This window comes from Rhinatrema bivittatum, chromosome 1 (genome assembly GCF_901001135.1).
Source record: "Rhinatrema bivittatum chromosome 1, aRhiBiv1.1, whole genome shotgun sequence".
Classification (NCBI taxonomy): Eukaryota; Metazoa; Chordata; class Amphibia; order Gymnophiona; family Rhinatrematidae; genus Rhinatrema; species Rhinatrema bivittatum.
Genome location: NC_042615.1, coordinates 739252345 through 739273073, shown reverse-complemented (window position 1 = coordinate 739273073; position 20729 = coordinate 739252345). Strand labels below are relative to the sequence as shown.

The window sequence follows — 20729 nt, the reverse complement described above, 5'->3', positions numbered from 1 at the left end:
AAAATGTTCCGTAATATTTTTGAGAAAGAAGTGGCACTTTCCCTGCTTATCTCTGATACTTGGAATGGATGAGCGAGGGCCTCATATTCGAATTAAGTTGGCCATCAATTTACTAAATTTGTTTCCAAAATGATATAATTGATATTGGAAAAAACTTAATTTTGTTGCTCTTTGAAACAGCAGCTGGTTTAGTGCAGATTGTATGCAATCCATCTCCCTCTTGGTTGGTCTGATAATGTCACCATATGTCTGGGCAAGTTTCAATTCACTGGTCAAATGTAAAATGCCCTTGTTACGAATTCTATTTAAATAGGCCACATATTCTATAATGTGACCTTGCATCACTACTTTACTGCCTCTCATAAGAGGGTAAACCACACACAAAAGAAGAATTAATAGTTTATAAATGTTTTTTTAAACATTTGTGCAATCACATATTAAACAACTATCTAGATAATTAAAATCTCTCTAACTTTTAATTGTCTAGATAGGTGTTTAATATGTGATTGCACAAATAAATGTTTAAAAAACCATTTATAAACTATTAATTCTTCTTTTGTGTGTGGTTTACGTATAACGTTAAAAAAAATTTGGTGATCTTGACCCTTTGTGTTGTTATCCCATAAGAGGGTGGCAGGACCAGCATTAGTTTCCAAATAATTAGCCAAGGTTTCTAAGATACTCAAAGTATTCATCATGAAAAAGTTCTGGATTCAGTCTCCAAGAAAAGGGCACATGACAAGAATTTCTCATATCTAGCACAAAAGAAACCAGAGCATGATCAGATATGGAGATAACACCGATAGTGGACTCCCCTGCTCTTGAGAAGAATCCCTCCAATATAAGGAAATAATCCAGTCTTGAGTATGAGTTATGGGGATGGGAAAATAAGAGAGAAATCTTGTTCACCAGAATAAAATGTTCTCCAAATGTCCACTAATCCTAGCTTTCTACAAAGATCGGTCATCCCATCTTCTATATTCTATTGCAGGTCTGCAGTCAGTCCTGTGATCGGCCACACTGTTCAGGTCCTTCCCACAAACTACCATTTTATAGGTCGGGAAACCCCAATAATTTAGATAGTATTGTCTCAAAGAAAATATGGCATGTAGAGATTACAAAGCGCAAGTTTCTTCCCATATCTACCTTCTTTATCTTTCAAATGTTGTTCAACCACTAAAGGGAGATTTTATGAATAAGAATAGCAATGCCTCTCTGCCGAAATGAGAAAAAGGAAGAAAAACAGTGGCTGACCCAATGCTGCTTTAATTTAGCATGTTCATTATCCATCATATGAGTTACCTGTACAGAAACAACAGATTTTAATCTTTGAAACAAAATTAAGATCTTTTTGCGCTTCACCAGAGAGTGGATCCCATCCACATTCAGTGTTGCTAATTTAACCTTCACCATGCCTCTCCGTTAGTGCACCAATAATACAGACATGCTCCTCAGAGCATGACAGCCTAGACTCCCAGGCAGCTGCCATAACAAAGTACAAAACCCCTTCAGAACCAAGTGACTTGCTCAAAACATCAGGACTCATCACCTCACCTCACACCACACACATCCACACATTCAAACCTACATTCACTCTTACAAACATACTATCTCCTTAACTGAAAACTTCCCCTTCCCCCCTTCAAGGAAGCGCAACCCCCATTCCCTTCTTCTCTGTGGGGTATGCCCAAAAACGTCTCTTCATAGAACAGAGTATAAATGATATCACTTTGTAACACAGACCTTGGCAGGGCTAAGAGCACCAAACCCCCCTAAATTGTACAACTCTGATATAACCTAGATAACATATTCCCCAGTATTTTGTTGCTTATTTTAAAATTGCATTATTCAGGTCACTCGTTCAGGTGACCCATGGGAAGCATCGCCCGGTTCTAGAACCACCATTTATGTATACAGAATACAGCTGCTGGTAGCTTTCCCAGTATCGGCTGTCACTCAGAGCAAAGAGAAAGAAAAAAAAAAAAAAGCTTTGCTGCTGTGTGGGCATCCAAACTGTCATCCAGGGACAATGAGAAACAATACATAGTCCAGCAGATTAACCTGAATTGCAGCAACCAAAAAAAAAAAAAAAAAGACTAGGAAGAACAGGTGGGCCCAATATCACTACCAACAGGATCTCCACAGACATCATACATCAGAGCAATCAAAACTAACAAACATTACCCTGTGGGACATCCAGGGAGGCCTTAAACCCCGTGGCTTCAGCTCTGGATGCAAAAAACAGAGCCTTGTTGTTGTGATGAACATGCAATTTGGCATGGAAAAGCAGGGCAAATTTGATACCTTTTTGGTGTAGCTCCAAACACAGAGGCGGCATCTCCTGCCTCTGCGACAAATTGAGCCAAGAAACCATTGAACAATAAAACTTGGTTGCCCACAATCCACTGGGAGCACTGAGAGGAGAGGATCACCTTGCTAGTGGCTGGAAAGAATCAGTAAGTACTACTTGGAGAAATTTTTAAAACTTAAAAGTATTGGGGAGAAAAACTATTGGGGTATATTATTTAGTGTGTTTTGTTTTAAAACAGAAAGGCAGGCAACAAACAGAAGTTTGTGTGTTCATATTTCCCCTCTCCCACCCACCCCTAAGCTCATCCTTTAATTGTGAAAGTGACATCTGCCTATAAATTAAAAAAAAAAGCAAACAAAAAAAAAAACCAGTTTAAAAAAAAAAAAAGTCAGCCTTTTAACTTAAACTCAAATTCCCCACACCTTATCAAGAGTTGATCATTCCCTTGTAGATCACTACCAGATATATATAGTGACTACACTAATACATTTAAAAAAAATCCTAACTGAATGCAATCCTACACCCATAGCAACCTAAACCTTAACTAGGAAATGAACAAATTTAAGATTAAGCAGCAGTCCAGCAGCAAGAGGGGGGCCTCCCAGTCTTTTGCATAGTGTGTCACATGTATGATTTTTTTTACCCGCCGGAGAGAAATTGAACGTGTGCATGTGATGCAAAGAGCTCCTGTCTCTCAGGGAACGAGTCCGATCCCTGGAGGCTAGAGTGGCAGGGCTAGAGTGGCAGACCTGGAGGAGCTGAGGCAGTCTGGTAGCCCTGGTGCTGCCTTGGAGAAGGAGGGTCTCATGATCGGAGAGCATTAACCTGGTGCAGCAGGAAATGATCCTGTAGTAAGGACCTGTTCTGCAGGTAGTGCTTTGTCCTCTCACACCGAGGATGTCTCTCCCAGGGCTACTGCCAAGGAGGGAAGGGTTAGGTTGATGTTATAGTTGGTGATTCGATTATTAGGAATGTAGACAGCTGGGTGGCTGGTGGGCATGAAGATTGCCTGGTAATATACCTATCTGGTGCGAAGGTGGTGGACCTCACGCATCACCTAGAAAGGATTTTAGACAGTGCTGGGGAGTAGCCGGCTGTCGTGGTACAAGTAGGTACCAACGACATAGGAAAATGTGGGAGGGAGGTTCTGGAAGCCAAATTTAGACTCTTAGGTAGAAAACTTAAATCTAGAACCTCCAGGGTAGTATTCTCTGAAATGCTCCCTGTTCCACGTGCAGGTCACCAGAGCTCCGGAGTCTCAATGCATGGATGAGAAGATGGTGCAAGGAAGAGGGACTCAATTTTGTAAGGAACTAGGGAACCTTTTTTTTTTTTTTTTTTGCGGGGGGGGGGGGGGGGTCTTTTCCAAAGGGACAGGCTCCACCTTAAGCAGTGTGGTGGAACAAGGCTGCTTGCGCTAACCTTTAAAAAGGACATTGTTCTAGTTTAAAACCTGCTCTAAGGGGAAAGTCAACAGTTGCTCAGCAGCGCATGGATCAGAGGGAGGTTTCTTCAAAGGATATTATTGAAACATTAGAGTTAGGGCATCCCAAAAGAGAGGGACCGTTCCTGTGAGGGGGGAGAGCTCATCCTCCCCACATTCTAAGGAACTTGTCTCCACGTGCAAGAGCCCTGGACGAAGTAGCCTCTCCTAATGTTGGCAGTGCAGTCTCCTTGTGAGAGATAGTGAGCTGGAGCCCCGGCAGGCTCCGAAGGAGGAGAGAATATTTCTGATGCAATTTTTTAGGCTTGCCCTTCACCAGAAGGCTGAAAGCATCAAAGCTGTGTTAACTGGCATGACATGGCCCATGCTCGCTCCTTTTTTTTTTCTTCTTATGCATAGGGGATGGAAGCAGGGGGTGAGGGGGGGGGGGGGGATAAGCCTCAAGAACCCTCATTTTATGTAAAGGGATGTTAGCTTTCCTGGCTCCACCAGGTTTTAAAGTCCTGGGAGCACCACTACCAGAGGCAACTAACCAGGCCCCTAGGGACCCTGGGATCAACCCCAAGGGCTCTCTCAAGCAAGAAATACTTCCTGGGAGGCAGACTCCACTGGGGAAATTAGACCCGAAGGACTGTTGCGCCAGAAGACGTAAACTATCAGGCTGAGGCCTAACCTAGATCCTGGGGGTAATCTGGATACCAGTCCTCACATGTCCACAACTGCTGGAGACAGAAACTACTTCGAACTACCTAAGTCCACACCTCCCTTATAGCTGGGGATGACGACGACACAGCAAAAAAGGGTATGTCCTCTCTCTGTCAGCTGTGAGGAGGGAAATCCCACTTGTAAGGTCTGGTCTAGCAGGAAAATAAAGTAGTAAGTGACTTTTCTCTTTTCAGCAACTATGCCACTGTTAGTGGCTCATACAGATTGTTTTGGTGACCATAAAGATAGTTGTAGAAGAGTGACACTCCTTTGAGAAGTCTTACCAGACAGTATTAAAAAAATAAAATACCAACATGAGACAAAGATTTACCCAGTTATTATAAAGTAACAGTTAGAAGCTCTCTATAAAAAGAACTTTATAAAATATTCACATTGAATGAGTTGGAAAGTAGCTGGTATGGGGCCCCCGATTAAACGTGAAAGTCTTACCCCCATATACGGGGGCATAAAGGGGATATTATTTTTCACCAGGACACACATGTGTCTGACAAAACATGTTAAATTGCATACAGGCTGTTTTTCCCAAATTATTTTTCTTCTGGGACATCTTGGAACAAGGGGGCGGCGATACTGATACACTCAAATATCTTTTACTCCTCTGAACTCCTGGAAAGACCTAGAAGGGCAAATTAGTATGGTAAAAGGGGTTACTTTTGGGAAAGACGTTATTTTGATTTCTGCTTATGCCCCCAATCAATATGATCACTCTTTTTTCATAAATAAACTGACGGGCTGTTCCCAGTTGGCTGGTGATATAGTGATCTTAGGAGAAGACAAATCGTGTGCTAGACCCAGATTTGGACCAGTGTTCATCTACTACAGTTTCTAAATTGGGGAAACATAAAGGAGTTCAATTTCTTTGCAACAGTTTTTCCCTAGTAAAAACTAGTTTTTCCTAGATGTCTGGAGGGCTTTACATGCGGGGGAGCGAGACTTTACCCACTATGCTAAAGCTCATCTGACTAAATCGAGAATTGATGATCTCCTCATTTTGGAACCCCTTTTTAACATTGTTTCTAGTGCTGAGATTTGACACCTACTTATATCTGACCATTGTCCAGTATTTTGCACTCTGGATATATTGGGGGCCGCCCTGGAGTTTTCCCATGGCGTATGCCAGAAGGGTTAAGCCTGGATCATGATTTTCCAGATTATTTGACTAAAAAATGGCAGCTATATGTAGAGCCTAACGCTCTGCATCAAGGGGCCCCTGGCCTTTTCTGGGAAGCAGCCAAGCTAGTGCTTAGAGGGGACATAATTAGTTTTGTAGTCTTAAAGCATAAAACTAGGAATCAAAATATTTTAGACATGAGGAAACAATTAACATACTGTAAGGACCAATGGAATAAAAGTAAATCACCCTTTTGGAAGGATAAATTCCTGTTTACCCAGCGTCTTCTGAATGACTTATTGCACCAGAAGGCTAAAATATGTTTTGTATATGATTTTATGAACTGTCTTTGTAACTGTACAATATTGTTTGTGTACGTACTAACATGTAAACCGCCTAGACGGATAGTCCCCTACCCATTGTGCGGTATACAAGAACTGTAAATAAATAAATAAATAAATAAAAAGATACCATTTTCATGCTTCGGCAGAAGCTATTTCAGTATGAGAACAAGCCTGGTTGCATGTTAGTGAATTTAAAACCCAACACTCTTCTAAATTTATCAGTAACATCCGTAGGCAGGATGGAATGTTGGTCACCTTGTCTTCTCACATAGGGGAAGTTTTTCCAGAATTACCACCATACTTTATATAGTTCTGAAAATTCTAATGCGAATAATCAGGCCCATTTTCTTCAAAATTTGAAGTTACCCAAATTAACTGCTACACAACTAGAAGGCTTAAACAGACCTGTCTCAATTATGGAAATAGCCTCTGTCATTCAGGAGTTAAAATTACATAAATCTTCTGGGCCTGATGGTTTTAACATGGAATTGGCCTCAGTTTCCTTTAAATTGGGCTTCAGATTCTTGGTATAAAAGGGTCCATAGATTCCCCAAGCAGTGGTTCTCACAACTTCAATCCCTTACTCCAGGAGCTCAAACAAAAATCGGCTAGTTGGTTAACCCTCACCTTATCCTTAGTAGGTCATTTGGCTCTTAATAAAATAATTTTAATCCTAAAGCTTTTCTATAAATTGCAAATGGTCCCATTTATCATTCCTAGTAAGGACCTTAAGGTTTTCCAATGTCTTTTTATCCATTTCTTTTGGCAAGGTCGCAGAGCGCGCCTAAAATTTTCGTTACTAACTACGCCCAGAGATGAGGGTGGATTGAGTTTTGCAGTCTTGCGCAAATATAATCTTGCCTGTCTATTGTTAGTCCTTCAAGAATAGTTACACATTTTTGTACCCAGATCGATTACAGATTTGGAAAGTGAATTTGTTACTCTTTTTAATTTGTAATATGCCCTCCATGCACAGTTTAGTGACATCCCGCCCTTATTGACCCAATCATTAATGATTCATGCGATGCGGAGGGCATGGAAGTCCCTCAGACACATTTAGGTTTACAATGGTACGACTCTTTAAGCTTTCCTTTGGTTGGCAACCCAAACTTCCTAACAGGTTTGGGAGGGAGCCTTTTTACTTTTTTGCATACCCAAGGGGTGACCAGCGTTTCTTCTTTCATCGACTTACAATCGGGCTCTGTGCACTCTTTTGCGTATTGTAAGGAGTACTTACATTTCACACAGAAGGATTTCTTAACATTTCTACAAATTCGTAGTTATGGAGGGCGACTTATCAGAAGGCTTGGGCAATATTGTAAATGGCCCTTTTCAGTGCTTTCTTGGTTTAGCATCTAAGGCTCCAGTTTCTATATCAAAACTTTATAATTTTTGCACAGTACTAGCAAATATACTGTTTATTGGTCCTTAGCAGCAAAGTGGGCACAGGAATTGGAGGTTTCTATAATGACTGAAGAGCTAGCCGATAGCTTGGCCAATTAGGAGGTCACTATGAAAAGTGTTGTTCTCTGGGAAGTCCGTTTTAAAATATTACATAGGATTATTTTTTTGCTCAACAAGGCTTTTGCTGTACATAGCGCTGATTCCAGTGGCTGTTTGAAATGTGCAGTTTCCTCTGCTTCCCTTTTACACTGTACTGTACTGCTGTTCATGCTTTTTGGGACACTGTCCAATCCTTTTTTGAATTGATACAAGTTACTACCACATTGTGGTTTTCAGCTTTTTGTCTTTTGAGGCTCTCTCCAGAGACCTCCCATACATTGCTGCTACTCAAGGAATGTCTAGTTGCTTTACAGTTGATTCTACAGTATTGGCTGAAGCCTTCGGGCCCTTCTCTGGAGATATAGAAATTATTCTTCACAGATCTTTACCTGAGACAACTGCTACTCAGGAAGAATCAGGAAAGGCACAAGATAGTCTTCAACAACTTTAGAGTCCTTTTACTATCTTTCCCATTATGAGGACACTGGGGCCGTGTGATATGCCCTTATGACGATATAGAGGGAACCAGTAGGGGTGGGGGGGGGGGTGAGGTAGGGGAATGGAGAGAAGGGAGAATGGATGTTTAGGTTTACTTTCATTCCTTGTATATTGTACTATATAGTTTCATGTTTTCCACTACATTGTTATTGGATTTAAATTTCTTTTTACTCCAATAAATGTTTTAAATAAAAAAAAATATATTCACATTGAGCCTCATTCACAACTTAGCTCCTTTCATGTCTCGCTTATACAGGTCAACTCTATGCACTGGGAAAAAAAAAAAAAAGATAGAACTTTGCCAATCCAATTGGCCAACTCAGGTTTCACCCCCCCCCCCCCCCCGAGTTGGCCAATTAGATGCAATAAAGGCCATGCTTGACTCAGATCAGCTGTATAAAAAAAGAAGAAGAGAAAAGAAAAGACTAAGTTACCTGTGCAAGTATGAGGCACAGCAGCTCAGTGGCAAGGCTCTGGGTAAGACAGTCACTGTTCTCTTTTTATCTTCCTTCTTGGTTAGGGCAGACCTTGTAGCTTTAGTCACTCCTGTCTGTGTATCATTCCCCTCAGTTTTGTGAAGTGCTGATGAATGGTAATAATTAAGTACCAAAGACAGTGGGTATTTCCATTCTTCTGGGCAGGCAGACACAGAACAGTGCTGGACAACCCAAGTATACCGAAGATCTTGCTTTGTAAAAGATTGTGGAAATTCATCCCTTCCTATGGAATACAAAGGGAGTTTTGGTTCTTTTCCTTCTTTAGCTGCATTACAGCAGGGGTCATTTTCCTTGTTCTTCATGTTTGGCTCTTCAGACTCTGCTGTCAGCTTGCAAGTTTGAACTGATTTTTCAAATATGTTATCTTTGCTGAAATTTGTCTTCTTTTCTTCTGAATTAAATGGTAACATGGCCATTTGACTGACTTTACATAAAAATTCAACTGTAAAGTCTTGCTGCAGTTCTGGCATGTAAAGATGAGCACGACTGTCCAGTGCTGAAACCTTAAAAATACCATTCTCCAAGCATATCACACATCCATCATCATCAAGGCTGGGCCATCTGACCTCTGAGATATTACTAGGATGGCTCTGGAAAACATTAAAAGTAGGCTATGGTGGATATGTTCTTGAGAGAATAAACTACAATTATTTACATCTATGGTTCCTGAAGTTTGAAGTTCAGTTCACTATCAAGTGGTTTCTTTTACTTCAATTGGATAACAGAGATACTTTTGCTATATATAAACTTTATTGAAAATAAGTCTAAATAAAATGCATGTCTGACTTGCGAGGGGCTATAGATTAGTAATTTACAGTTTTCTTTCTATCCTGCTTTATTATGTGCGCAAATGGATTTACTCTAGACAACACTTGGTCATATTAACTTTACTAGTGTAACTAAACAAAAAATGAGCCCAGTTCAAACCTTTGAAGTGGAGGCATATTTTCCACATACAGGGAAGATATATACTGAAAAACAGCAAATCAAATACCCTGGCTGGCTGATTCAGCCTCTTCCAGTACATAAATTTCATGCGGGTGCTCTGAACTGGTTCCAAATGGGAAAAAACCACAAAAACAAAACACACAGTCTTCAGTAAACTTTCACTTACCTTGCAGTCAATAATACCACAGCAGAACCAGTTCTTCTCTCTCTAGCCTAATTTTACAAAACTACAACAGCATAAATACTTACAATAATGCTTTCCAAAGATACTATACTTGCAGGTACAAATGGGAACGTGGAATATCTGTTTCGAAACTCAACAGCCTGTAGTACTTGATCCTTTAGAAGAAAGAGAAAAACAGAATTCTGTAAACATAAAGCAAGCTTGCTTACCATAAACAGTGTTTGCCGTAGATAGCAGGATAAATTAGCCATGAAATATAAGCAATGTCATCCAGCATCACTGAATGGATTCATCTCGTCAAGCTAATAAAGCTTTGAGTTCTACTGATTATGTGTGGGAACTCCATGTGGGTGTTGCCTTGGAAGCTTCCTCAGTCTTTTCCAGAATTAACTAACCATGTAATTTACTCTCCAGGGAGGATAGCAGATATATCATGGCTAAGTCATCCTATCTACAGAAAATACAGTGGGCTGTGGCAATCAAAAAGCAAACAATGTTAGGAATTATTAGGAAGGAAATAGCAAATAAAATGGAGGATATAATGCATCTGTATTGCACCATGGTGAGACCGCACTTTGAATACTGTGCGCAATTCTGGTCACTGCATCTCAAAAAAAGATATAGCTGCACTGGAGAAAGTGCAGAGAAGGGCAACCAAAATAAGGGGCATGGAACAGCTGCCCTATGAGGAAAGGCTAAAGAAGTTAAGGCTGTTCAAGTTTGGAGAAGACACGACTGGGGGGGGGGGGGGATATGATAAAAGTCTACAAAATAATGAAAGAACATGAACCAGTTAATATAAATCTGTTATTTACTCTCTCAGATAATAGAAGGACCAGGGGGCACGCCATTGTTAGCAAGTAGCTCATTTAAAACAAATAAAAGAAAATTCTTTTTCACTCAGCACATAGTTAAGCTCTGGAATTCATTGCCAGAGGATGTGGTTACAGCAGTTAGTGTAACTGGGTTTAAAAAAGGCTTGGATAATTTCCTAGAGAAAAAAAATCCATAAACTGCTATTATGGTAATTAAAAAGCAATAGTAGCTTGTGATTTATCTAATGTTTGGGTACTTGCCCCAGGTACTCATGACTTGGATTGGCCACTGTTAGAAACAGGATACTGGGCTTGATTAACCCTTGGTCTGACCCAGTATGGCATTTATTTATTTATGTCGAGTTTTATATACCATCATTCGGTTTCGCCATCATAATGGTTTACAAGATTCGATCGGTATAGGATGTATTACATATGCAAAGCGTGGATATAACGGTTTACAAGCTTTGTTCGGTATCAGACAGGTTACATACGAATGGCGTAGGGCGAGTTTACATATGAGAAACATGATCATAGAGGTTTACAACATTCGATCGATATAGGATGAGTTACATAAGCGGAGTATGTATTGTAACAGTCAATTGTATGTATGGTTAGTTGATGGAATATATACATTAGGAGGAGGCTACATTCAGGGGTATAGACATAATTGGGTCACAGAATGATACCTTGTTTGTGCTGCAGCTTGTTCATGTCAAGTGGTCTTGTTGTTGGTTGTTTGAGTGATGTGGGTTTGCTTGGGTTTAGTTATGAGGTCTGTTGTGATTTGGTTGTTATGTTTCTTGAGTGTCATTGTAGGCTTTGTAGAACAGCTATGTTTTTAGATCCTTCTCGAATGTTTTTAGGTTGGGTTGCATTCTTAATTCTTTCGGAAAGGTGTTCCAGATTTTGGAGTTGGCGATGGAGAAAGCTCTTTCCCTAATTGTGCTCAGTGGTGCATCTCTGATTGGGGGGGGGGGGAAATGTCAGAAGGCCTATGTTGTTTGATCGTAACTTTCGTTGCATATTATGGGGGGTGAGGTTTAAACCTGCCTGGTCTGTTTGTTCATTATGTAATAGTTTGTGTACGATGGTCAGAGTTTTGTGTTCTATTCGGAATTTTATTGGTAGCCAGTGTAGTGATATAAGTATAGGGGTTAGATGATCATTCTTTTTTGTGCCGGGTCCACCTCCCCATCAATCAATCAACTTCACGGGTCCACCTCCCCATCAATCAATCAATCAACTTACAATAGACTAACTCTCCGAGTTGTGGGATTGTCCATAGATCTATTTGCAACAGGAGTTCAATCAGGAACTCTATCAATTTTGCTCTGTTCTTCCCAGCAATTTTTTAATTATTCAGGGCTTGCTCTTAATAGTCTGGGGATAAAAACCTTGTGTATGCTTTTTCTCCCCTGCCTCTAATAGCGAGAACCATTCAGAAGCTCCTTAGAAACCAAGCATCCCATGATTCTCATAGCTCCAGCATGACCCAGACAGGTCTGGTATGCAGATCTTGTCTTTGGCAGCATTCTCATTTCACCTTGGCATGTATCCTCATCCTGCTTTCTCAAGAAGATGGCAAGCTGCTTCATCCAAACCTGAAGTCCCTCAACTTCACAGCATGGATGTTCAGTGCTCAGTACTAGCAGATCTGTCCTTTCCCAAGTCTTTTGAAGATATTTTTCAGACTGCTCGCAAACTTTCAACTAGGTGTAAATATGCCTTTAAGTGGAACTGTTATTCATCTTGGTGCATCACGAGTAGCTTTGACTCATTCTCTTGCAAATCCTGACAGCTCCGATTCTACTTGTACATCATCTGATTCTGGCCTAGTGTATCCTTGGTAGGTTGCTATGGCACTAAGGTGTACTCCTATCATGTGATGGTCAACAAGAAACCTTTTTCCCAGCATCCTCTGGTTGCCAAATTCATGAAAGGATTATGGCACTGAAACCTCCGGTTTGAAAACCACAGTACCCTGGGATCTCAACATTGACTTTACCCAAATGATGAAATCCCCCTTTGAACCTTTGCACATGGTGTCCCTGAAGTACCTTTTCTTGAAAATGATCTTCCTAGTGGCTGTAACTTTGCATACAGAATAAACGAATTATCAGCTCTTGTCCACTAGCTAGCTTACATATAATTCTTTCACAATAAGGTGGTTCTTCAAGCACATCCAAAATTTCTTACAGAAGTGGTATGTTTTCCACATTAATCAGTCCATAGTATTGCCAATGTTTTTTCTGCGGCCTCATGCTCATGAAGATGAAAAGAACCTTCATACCTTAGAGTAAATGATTTCCGGTCTACTACAAGAGTACTCTGCCACATTGTCGGGCTTCACAACTCTTTGACTCCTTTGATCCTAATCTACTGGGTGCTCCAATATCAAAGCACACTTTGTCCAACTGGATATTTAACTGTATTCTGCACTGCTATGCATCAGCAGGACTTGATCTTGCCAGACCAGTAAAAGCTCATCAGGTTAGAGCCATGGCCGCCTGTGTTACCCACTTGTGAGAAGTACCTCTCGAAGATATCTGCAAAGCTGCCACTTGGTCCTCAGTGCATACCTTTTACATCCCACTATCGTCTGGACAGGCAGTGTTGTATAACGTGCTCTTGTATAAGCATCCTTTCCACTGTGGCGTCCAAGTTGCTTTTTTTTTTTTGGTAAATATCTTTATTGGAACAGTCAGTAGATCAACAACAAGAACAATAACAGTAAGAACACAGGTAACTAGCAATGGAGAAGTATCACCGTAGTAAATATCCAACACGTAGGTCAACCATAATCTCCATGCTTACAAAACATCAGAATACATGGTGTTCAGTACATCTGACTGTCTCCCATTTTTATTATTTTGCTGTTACACTAAAAGACAAGAACCGTTATGATTATTAGTCTATTCCCCCCTCCCCCCCCACCCACTCTAATTCCACTGGTATCTGCTAGTGAAAGAAAAAGTCATAGGCACAAACATGGTAATGAGACGAGGCACCCATATCTTGTAAGTACAAAGTCAAGTAGATAAAGTCAAGTAGATAAAGCTCTGGCAGGAAGAAAGCAGAAGGGTACACAGCCCTAACATGGTAATACTCCTGAGTCCTCAGTGGGCAGGAGAGCAATATAGTCTTGCCACAAAAGGCGCACCTTCGTGTATTTTGCTTGAGAAATAGATTTCGCCATCAGCAGGTCCATATGCATAAGTTTATGAAATTTGGCCCTCCACACCCGATGGTATGCTGGAGTTTGTTGTATCCACTGTGACAGAATCGCATCCCGTGCAATGAGAATGATCTTCCGGAAAAACCAGTTTTGGTGGCCGGTAAGTAGTGGGTCCATCGTTCTGGAAAACCCAAATAACCAAAGAAGGGGGTTCAAAGGAAGAGAAGTTCCCCACATGGAATGAACCAGCTGCTGCAATGTAGACCAAAAGACCTGCACCATGGGACATAACCAAAAGCAGTGGTAAAAATCTGGGTACCCAAATTTACATCTTGTACAATGCTTGTCTTCGGTAAGTCCCATATAATAAGCTTGACACGGAGAATAAAAGGCTTGGTGCAAAAACTTGTAAGCCTGATCACGTAGTGTGACATTCGCCACTATGCGAGGTATAGAGAGAAAACATTCCTGCAAATCCGTAGGAAAGATACCTTGGGGTAAGCTCTTATTCCATTGTGCGACAACCTTGTCAGATTCTGTTGTTGGGGCAACTTCGTTAGAGCCAGATAATATTGCGACGCTGACTGGCGTTTCCCATCCTCCCCCACAAGAAACTCCTGTATTTTGTAGCCTTGGATGAAAGCCGGGTTCACCTTCTGCTCTTCTAACATAAAATGTCTGAGCTGTAAATAGCCATAAAAGTCATTTTTTAGAATATCAAACTGAACCATTAAGTCCTGGAAACTGCAGATCTGATATCGACTGTTCTCTTGGGTAAATAATTGAAGCATACTGTTCAAGCCTTTGGACGACCTCAAATTGCTTTTAATAACACTCTGCTGCAACCCTCTGTTTGGGATTCCCCTCATCATATGGCTAATTCTGCTGCTTATAAATGGAACATAAGATTAATGTGAAAACATACCTACTCATCCTCTTAGACCTATCAGCTGCTTTCGACACAGTAAACCATACAACTCTCCTAGAAAGGCTGACAGAAATTGGTCTAACAGACACAACCCTACGATGGTTTTCATCCTAACTATCCAACCGAAACTACTAAATATCAATTAACAACACCCTATCCAAAAGAATTAACCTCAACACTGGAGTTCCCCAAGGCTATGCCCTGTCCGCCACTCTATTTAACACATACCTACTTCCTATATGCCATCTACTAAACTATCTTGGAATCACCCACTTCCTCTACGCAGATGACATACAATTACTAATTCCAATCCAAAACACTCTTGAAGAAACCTACAAAGAAACAGCCACTCTACTAGATTCAATCAAACAACTACTAACAAACATGAAACTCATAATCAACATCGACAAAACCAAAATAATTCTCATGGATCGAAAACCCAATCCCTCACCACCACCTCCACTCATACTTTGAAATCAGATGAACCCAATATCCCCAGTTGCCCACACCAGAAACCTAGGAGTCATAATAGACAATGAGCTATCCTACAGGAACCACATTAAACCAAAATCAAAGAAGGACGCCACAAACTACTAACTCTAAGACCTCTAAAACCTTTCCTAACCACCTATAACTTCAGAACAGTACTACAACTACTCATATTCTCAACCATCAACTACTGCAACTCATTACTCCTCGGACTACCATTTTCCTACATCAAAACACTCCAGATCCTACAAAACTCAGCTGCCAGAATCCTTACCGGCACAAAAAAGAATGATCATCTAACCCCTATACTTATATCACTACACTGGCTACCAATAAAATTCCGAATAGAACACAAAACTCTGACCATCGTACACAAACTATTACATAATGAACAAACAGACCAGGCAGGTTTAAACCTCACCCCCCATAATATGCAACGAAAGTTACGATCAAACAACATAGGCCTTCTGACATTTCCCCCCCCCCCCAATCAGAGATGCACCACTGAGCACAATTAGGGAAAGAGCTTTCTCCATCGCCAACTCCAAAATCTGGAACACCTTTCCGAAAGAATTAAGAATGCAACCCAACCTAAAAACATTCGAGAAGGATCTAAAAACATAGCTGTTCTACAAAGCCTACAATGACACTCAAGAAACATAACAACCAAATCACAACAGACCTCATAACTAAACCCAAGCAAACCCACATCACTCAAACAACCAACAACAAGACCACTTGACATGAACAAGCTGCAGCACAAACAAGGTATCATTCTGTGACCCAATTATGTCTATACCCCTGAATGTAGCCTCCTCCTAATGTATATATTCCATCAACTAACCATACATACAATTGACTGTTACAATACATACTCCGCTTATGTAACTCATCCTATATCGATCGAATGTTGTAAACCTCTATGATCATGTTTCTCATATGTAAACTCGCCCTACGCCATTCGTATGTAACCTGTCTGATACCGAACAAAGCTTGTAAACCGTTATATCCACGCTTTGCATATGTAATACATCCTATACCGATCGAATCTTGTAAACCATTATGATGGCGAAACCGAATGATGGTATATAAAACTCGACATAAATAAATAAATGCCATACTGGGTCAGACCAAGGGTTAATCAAGCCCAGTATCCTGTTTCTAACAGTGGCCAATCCAAGTCATGAGTACCTGGGGCAAGTACCCAAACATTAGATAAATCACAAGCTACTATTGCTTTTTAATTACCATAATAGCAGTTTATGGATTTTTTTTCTCTAGGAAATTATCCAAGCCTTTTTTAAACCCAGTTACACTAACTGCTGTAACCACATCCTCTGGCAATGAATTCCAGAGCTTAACTATGTGCTGAGTGAAAAAGAATTTTCTTTTATTTGTTTTAAATGAGCTACTTGCTAACAATGGCGTGCCCCCTGGTCCTTCTATTATCTGAGAGAGTAAATAACAGATTTATATTAACTGGTTCATGTTCTTTCATTATTTTGTAGACCTTTTATCATATCCCCCCCCCCCCCCAGTCGTGTCTTCTCCAAACTTGAACAGCCTTAACTTCTTTAGCCTTTCCTCATAGGGCAGCTGTTCCATGCCCCTTATTTTGGTTGCCCTTCTCTGCACTTTCTCCAGTGCAGCTATATCTTTTTTTGAGATGCAGTGACCAGAATTGCGCACAGTATTCAAAGTGCGGTCTCACCATGGTGCAATACAGATGCATTATATCCTCCATTTTATTTGCTATTTCCTTCCTAATAATTCCTAACATTGTTTGCTTTTTGATTGCCACAGCCCACTGTATTTTCTGTAGATAGGATGACTTAGCCATGATATATCTGCTATCCTCCCTGGAGAGTAAATTACATGGTTAGTTAATTCTGGAAAAGACTGAGGAAGCTTCCAAGGCAACACCCACATGGAGTTCCCACACATAATCAGTAGAACTCAAAGCTTTATTAGCTTGACGAGATGAATCCATTCAGTGATGCTGGATGACATTGCTTATATTTCATGGCTAATTTATCCTGCTATCTACGGCAAACACTGTTTATGGTAAGCAAGCTTGCTTTATGTTTACAGAATTCTGTTTTTCTCTTTCTTCTAAAGGATCAAGTACTACAGGCTGTTGAGTTTCGAAACAGATATTCCACGTTCCCATTTGTACCTGCAAGTATAGTATCTTTGGAAAGCATTATTGTAAGTATTTATGCTGTTGTAGTTTTGTAAAATTAGGCTAGAGAGAGAAGAACTGGTTCTGCTGTGGTATTATTGACTGCAAGGTAAGTGAAAGTTTACTGAAGACTGTGTGTTTTGTTTTTGTGGTTTTTTCCCATTTGGAACCAGTTCAGAGCACCCGCATGAAATTTATGTACTGGAAGAGGCTGAATCAGCCAGCCAGGGTATTTGATTTGCTGTTTTTCAGTATATATCTTCCCTGTATGTGGAAAATATGCCTCCACTTCAAACCAATTGCTGAGATTATTAATACATCGCTATCTCAAGGCTCAGTACCCAACCAGTTAAAATTGGCAATCCTCAAACCCCTGCTAAAAAAAACAAATGCCTCAACATCAGACCCAGCTAACTTCCGCCCAATCGCAAACCTACCTCTCATTGCCAAAGTAATGGAAAAAGTTGTCAACAAGCAATTGTCAGAATATCTGGAAAATAACAACATTCTATCCTCCTCTCAGTACAGCTTTCGCAAATCCTGAAGCACAGAATCTCTCCTACTATCACTCACCGACACCATCCTCATAAACCGTGAGAAAAAACAAACCTACTTGCTTGTTCTCTTAGATTTGTCCGCAGCTTTTGACACGGTAAAACACACAACTCTCATAGACCAACTAGCCAACTTAAGCATCAAAGGCTCAGCTCTCAGTTGGTTTCAGTCCTTCCTGAGCAATAGATACTACAAAGTCAGGATAAACAACAAGGAATCCCATCCCATCCTTACAGACCAAGGGGTCCCTCAAGGATCTTCTCTCTCACCCACCCTCTTCAATATCTACCTCCTCCCGCTCTGCCACCTACTCTCCAACCTTAAGCTTACCCATTACCTCTATGCGGACGACATACAAATCCTTATCCCCATCACAGAATCCCTTCAAAAAACTATCACCTATTGGAATGACTGCCTTCAGCCAATCAAAGACCTACTCGCTAGTCTCAACCTAGTTTTGAACGCTAATAAAACGGAAATGCTCATTATCTCCCATGACCCCGCCATCATCTCATCTAGCTCCACTCAATCAGCAAACTCAATTATCAATTTAGCTACGGAAGTCAGGGATCTAGGAGCCTGGCTAGACAACAATCTAAACCTAAAAAAGTTTATAAACAATACCTCAAAGGACTGCTTTTACAAATTACAAGTCCTCCGAAAGCTAAAACCCCTCCTACATTTCAACGACTTCCGGCTAGTACTCCAATCTATCATATTATCTAAGCTAGATTATTGTAACTCCCTTCTACTTGGACTTCCCACAAATACTATCAAACCCTTACAGATGGTACAGAACGCTGCTGCCAGAATCCTCACCAACTCCAACAAAAGGGACCATATCACTCCAATCCTCTGTAACCTCCACTGGCTCCCTATCAAACAGAGGATTCTCTTCAAAGTCCTTACTACCGTTCACAAAGCGACTCACAAACTCGCGCCCATCAAGTTAAGCACACAACTTCAATTCCACACATCTTCCAGACCCATCAGAAGTGCATACAAAGGCACACTATACGTCCCGCCTGCAAATACCTTACTAAGGAAACGAGCACTATCCTCTGCAGGTCCCCACCAATGGAACACGCTCCCCCCAGACCTAAGACTTGAACCTAGTCATCATGAGTTAAAAAAAAAAAAAACTAAAAACCTGGCTCTTCCTCCAAGCCTTTCCTGACACACAACGCTGCCCAGATGCTCACATTCTCGTGTTCAATTCAATCATGACTCACCCACGTTGACCCATCCCTTACCCCCTATCAAGATACTGTACTTTTTCCACATAATGTTTACAGACACCTTATTGTTATTGTACTTTTTCCACATAATGTTTACAGACTTTTGTACTTTTTCCACATAATGTTTACAGACTTTTTCCACATAATGTCTACAGACACTTTAATATATAATTTTATATAATTTTATAATTTTATTGTTATATAATTTTAATTATATAATTTTATTTATATTTATTTTATTTATACTTTTTATACACTGCGCTTGGTTCGACCTGTTACTTGTTACTATACGTTGAAGCTTAGTTCAATTGCTTCTTTAACTATACTATCCCATGTTCAATTTTGTACTTTAGTTCAATTTGTACCTTAGTTCTATTGTTTCATGTAAAGCCCCTCCCTTTTGGGGCAACTTCCTGTTTGATGTAAACCAGAGTGATTTGTATTCCCTACAAGAACCTTGGTATATAAAAATAAAAAATAAATTCTGAACTGCTGATGGCTCTGATTGTTGTTGCTGATTAGGAGAATTTCACCAGTACGGAACTCACTGTAATTAACTGTACTAATTAGTAGGGTGGGTGGGTTAGGGAGGGGGGTGGGGTTTAGGTGGGAGATTGAGATGTTACTAGAAGGGGCATCCTCATTGGGACAACTTGACAGGTGAAGTTGCTGTTCTTGCTGTTATGTTTGTCTATGCTCTCAATGATGATAATAATAAAAATTGTTTAACACAAAAATAAAAAATAAATAAATGGACCATTCATGAGGTTGGAACACCCTGCTGAGACAGCCTACTAATGAATTGGATATCCTTGGAAGGTATTTGGCTTGAAGGGTGGCATGATGATTGATTGCCGATTGCCATATTTCTAGCATCTGACAGAGCTGCCAAGAACCAGTTCCTCCTGGCTTATTGATATAAAAGATAGCAACCCAGTTGTTAGTTTGCACAAAGATGCTTTTGTTTTTCAGGAGATGCATGAATATGCAGCATTCATTCTTGATTGCTCTGATCTTGAGACTGATTTGAAGAGGACTTTCTTCAAGAGACCAGAAGCCCTGGGTCCAACAGGATATGTATGCATTCCCCAACCCTTGGAAGCATCTGTTGCTAAGGTGACTTGGTCGGGGGAGGGGGGGCTCAGTCTTGAAGGACACGAGGAAGGAGCCACCAGTGAAGCCTGTTTCATTGGTTGTGAGATTGAGATTACCATTTTCAGGGGCTGAGTGAGTTGATTCCATTAAATAGTAACATAGTAATGACGGCAGAAAAGGAAAGATGGCCCATCTAGTCTGGTAGTATATGCCACTTCATGCAGGATATGCCGATGTTTCTCTCAAGGGTAGTAACTGCTGCTCCATGTAGTTACCGTCAAGCCTTATGATAAGGGTAGTACATTTAACAATCAAAACAAAGCCACTGTCAAACCTATAACAAAATTACTGCTAGCAACATTTTTACTGGGCAAGGAGGCTTCTTGATAATTCAGAAAATGCTGCTTGACGTTCTTTGTTTTGGGACTTGGCCGTAGAAGCTATTCTGTGCTTTTTCCCTTATGCCTTCTTGATAATTCTGACAATTATTAATTGCTAAAGCTCCACTGAAGATGACAGATATGGAGGCAAGTCAAGGGGACTTCATGAATCGCTACTGCCATGTTGCCAGATTGACAAATATTTCAGGGCTTTCCAGTGTTGGAATAGACAAGAGATGACAAACTAAGCGATGTAGCATTTGAACTCTGACGGAGAGCAGGAATGATCTTTCTTACAAGGAA

The 20729-nt window shown here is 40.6% G+C and overlaps 1 protein-coding gene across 3 annotated transcripts in view; it reads right to left on the bottom strand.

Annotated features, from left to right (window-relative positions):
- C1H5orf34 (chromosome 1 C5orf34 homolog) overlaps nt 1-20729 on the bottom strand; it is a 105419-nt gene that overhangs the window by 56694 nt on the left and 27996 nt on the right. For 2 of the 3 annotated variants that reach the window (XM_029577780.1, XM_029577770.1), the window contains exons 3-4: nt 9632-9721; nt 8372-9024 (exon numbers count right to left, since the gene is read on the bottom strand). In XM_029577780.1, coding sequence (XP_029433640.1) covers nt 8372-9024; nt 9632-9721 — 743 coding nt within the window. The remainder of the gene's footprint in view (nt 1-8371; nt 9025-9631; nt 9722-20729) is intronic. The other variant, XM_029577790.1, reaches the window with a different exon arrangement.